Genomic DNA, 3,704 nt, shown 5'->3' with positions numbered 1-3,704 from the left:
AAAAATCATAACTTGTAAGATATTAAATATGATTCGGTAACTTATTTTGAAAGTATTGAAATTAATTATATATGTATCATTCAACCTGCAAAAGATTACCTGAGAAAATATTCTGTTTTAAAAGAGTTGATATTATTCAATAGGGTTGAGCTAAAAATCCCTTTGACAGAGAACAGGTTTTGAAACATTCCTTATAAAGGAATGTGATGTTACAAGTTGACACGACTAACCTTAAGTGAGAGATTGTGTGAAATACATTGAATTTACATGATGAACAATGATATTAGATTTCATCTCTATTACAATTGAACTGTTTTAAGAAGGTTTATTTGATCAAACTTAATATTCTGGGGAAAATATGTTGAAAATGTTATTTAAAAAGTCTTCAGAAAGAAAACTCGAGAGCTTATTGTTTGTTTGTTTTCTTTGTTCACGGAATTATACAAAAGTTACTCGAGGGCTATCTGTACATAGATGTTCCTAATTTTGAAGTAACAGACTAGAGGGAAGGCATCACCCACTGCCAACTCTCATCAGACTTGAATTGTGGGATTTGATCGTCATTCTTATAACGCACCCACGGCCCCAAAACGCGATCTTTTAGAATGGTAACGAGGCACGAACCCGAGCGCATATTTATAAAGTATTTTGATAAATAGAATCTAAAACTTTCCGAAATTCATAAAAATATGATAGTCTTATAATTAACAACATCTTATTAAAAATGACTTTGGTAATTGTTATTTGTATCAATTGATGTAGTTTGTTCTTGTTTTATCAATTTCCTTAGCAAATTTTATTCAGAATTTTATTTTCTTGTGGTATGTATGTCTATTTTCGTAAGATTATTTTACACTGTGTTTAGGCGATAACGAATGCATCTGTTGTTAAGAAGATAATACACCAAACTAAACTACCTTGGTATAAATTATTTAGACTTTGGCAAGGTACACAAAGAGATGACATCGCCCAAACCAAAAGACTGTCGTGACTTGTAATACATCTTGAGTGGCTTGATGGTTAGAGCGCCCGACTTGCAACCTACGGGTCGAATCCTATCACCGAATGCAGTCGCCTTTTCAGCCATGAGGATGATATAATGCGACGGCCAATCCCACTATACAATTAGGTTAGCCCAAAAGTTGTCGGTGGGTGGTGTCCACTAGCTGCCTTCCTTCAATTCTATCACTTCTAAATTCGGAGCAGCAAGTAAAGATATCTCTCGAGTAGCATTCAACAAACAAATAATGCACCTGGAGAATAAAGCTGAATTTGAAATTGGAACAATATAAATTAAATAGTTAAAATGTTTAATTTACAAGAGTTCGCTGCCATCTAGTCTGTTCTATTTCGGTTTTGAATTTTGCACAAAGCTACGCGAGGGCTATCTGAGCTAGCTGTCCATAATTTAGCAGTGTAAGACTAAAAGGAAGGCAACTAGTCATCACAACCCACCGCCAACTCTTGGGCTACTCTTTTACCAACGAATAGTGGGATTGAACGTCGCATTATAACGCCCCCACGGCTGAAAGGGCGAGCATGTTTGGTGTAACGGGGATTCGAACCGCGACCCGCAGATTACAAGTCGAGCGTCCTATCCACCTGGCCATGCCGACCCGTTCTATTTCAAAAACGTTATGTTAGATTGTAATGTTTAAATATACTACAGCTACCAGTTTAATGGATCTTATCTCCAATATTGACATAACATTAATTTTAAGGGTCCTCATGATATATAAAGAATTACACCTTTAAGCGCTGTTTGAAGCACATCACCATCTGCAGAAGTGAACACTGGATTTTACTAGGTACCTCATCACTTACATCGAGCCGAACCATCTAAATTTTTTTAAAGTAAATCATTCTTTCATCGAACTGAAACACGCGCCATTTCTTAAATGATCACTTGCGTCAAACGACACATCCTGTTGCTGTTTTTAGCTAGTTTATTATAATTCAATCTTGCACTTATTATTTATATATATATATATATCTTCATTTTTGGCTTTAAGTTGAATAAACTAGCGCCAATTTTGGGGTTTTACTTTGTTCTTCCACTTCTTGTTTTCTTACGATTAACATAATTTAAATCCTGAATGTTTGTTGATTAGATTATTTTTATTCCTGAATTAATTTTTTGATGCATATATAGATGCATTAGTGACAAACAAGTGATTTGGTACCACTTATAAAAGAAACTGATGTTCCAACTGCGAAATAAGCAAACACATATTCCTTTTCAAAACATCCAGAGCAGTCGTTACTGGTTAGCACATACTAATTAAACACTTCACTATTCATAGTTTGGAATATTTGTAAGGTTCAAAATACATGGTGCTGATAAATCTTTATCAAACAATAAGTAATAAGCGAAAGAAAAATAAAGCTTATTTTTGAACTTTATATAAAACTAAATAAAATGAATATATAACTAAATGAAAACAGCATACCAAAGAAAATAAATCAAAACAGTGTTATCAAATCATCAAAAAAGTAAAAAAACATTATCAGGTATAGGATACTGCTTTTAGCTTGTTCTTTAATTAAACAATGCAAACAAGTGCACAAAACGTAATAAGAGTTTACGAAAATAACAGAAACTACAGATCATTTATAGAAAGTTGTTCCATCACACTGCGCTGCTTTCATCAACGACCTCTCAGCAACAACCACAACAACAGGGTCCAGTATGGGTACCAATTTTACTTCCACAAGCTGGACATCTATGAACGGTGCTCTTACAGGTGTCTGTTACGCATGGTACCCAAAAGATGGGGCAAGTAACACTGTTAAAAAAAATTAAAATCTTACGTAATACGCATGTATGTACATACATAACAATAGTTGTTATACATTATTGGTATAACAGTGTTTAAATTTCAACCACCTTACATTCAGAAATTGCTTCAAAGTAATTCAAAACCAAATATAAAATTTACAACATACAAGAATCAGATATGTGGCAGATGGAAAGGAGAAAGAAACAGATTACAAATTGTGCACATTATTCAAAGATGTAACTTCACATACATACACTGTACATACCAAAAGTTGGAAGTAAATTCATGCCATATACAACAAGCACAACTAAAAGAATATAACCTCATGCCACACTGCACAAACCGCTTAAGTACTCCCATGCCATATACATTAATACAAATTGTCAAGTACCTTCACACCACATACTATAAAAACAGCTAAAGAAAAGTTCCTCATGTCACACTATATACAAACCACCTGAGTACCTACTCTCACACCACACACCGTAAAATAAGCTTTATTTAAAGACCAATGAAATAACACCTGGTAATAATAAATAAAAAGATTAGAAATAAATTCAAATAATACTAAAACATTTCCTACTTCACACACATACGCAGGGAGGGAAGATCGAGAGCTTCAATCGAACTCCCTATTTTTTGTGAAGTAAAAAATTATACTTATATAGTTATAGCACAGCTGCTTATGATACTCAACGTTTTCTACATAAACTACTGTTGCGACAGCGGAAGTCACGTGATGCTGCTGGCGCGTTAGCGTTGGTATCGTGCGTGATGAGTTTCTCGCATGATCGGGAAGTCCGAGTGTGATCGAGATGCCCTCTTCGTTAGTATATACGCCTGGCAGAGAAACCCAGCAGATATAAATGAAAAGAGAACAGTAGTTACTTTGAGTTACGTTTAATTTATGATTCTGTTAGTTTC

General features: G+C 34.3%; 1 protein-coding gene across 1 annotated transcript in view; it reads right to left on the bottom strand.

The window, feature by feature from the left end:
* Positions 1-1,928: 1,928 nt before the first annotated feature.
* The window catches only part of LOC106471773 (cell death-inducing p53-target protein 1-like), a 60,529-nt gene continuing 58,753 nt past the window's right edge, over positions 1,929-3,704 (bottom strand). Inside the window, exon 5 of the mRNA XM_013932396.2 lies at positions 1,929-2,786. Within this exon, the coding sequence (XP_013787850.1) occupies positions 2,660-2,786 (127 nt within the window). The 3' untranslated portion in view covers positions 1,929-2,659. The remainder of the gene's footprint in view (positions 2,787-3,704) is intronic.

The sequence above is a fragment of the Limulus polyphemus genome, unplaced genomic scaffold, assembly GCF_000517525.1.
Source record: "Limulus polyphemus unplaced genomic scaffold, Limulus_polyphemus-2.1.2 Scaffold4847, whole genome shotgun sequence".
In the NCBI taxonomy this organism is placed as follows: domain Eukaryota; kingdom Metazoa; phylum Arthropoda; class Merostomata; order Xiphosura; family Limulidae; genus Limulus; species Limulus polyphemus.
The sequence above is the reverse complement of the archived record's forward strand: the minus strand, read 5'-3'. Positions and strand labels throughout refer to the sequence as shown.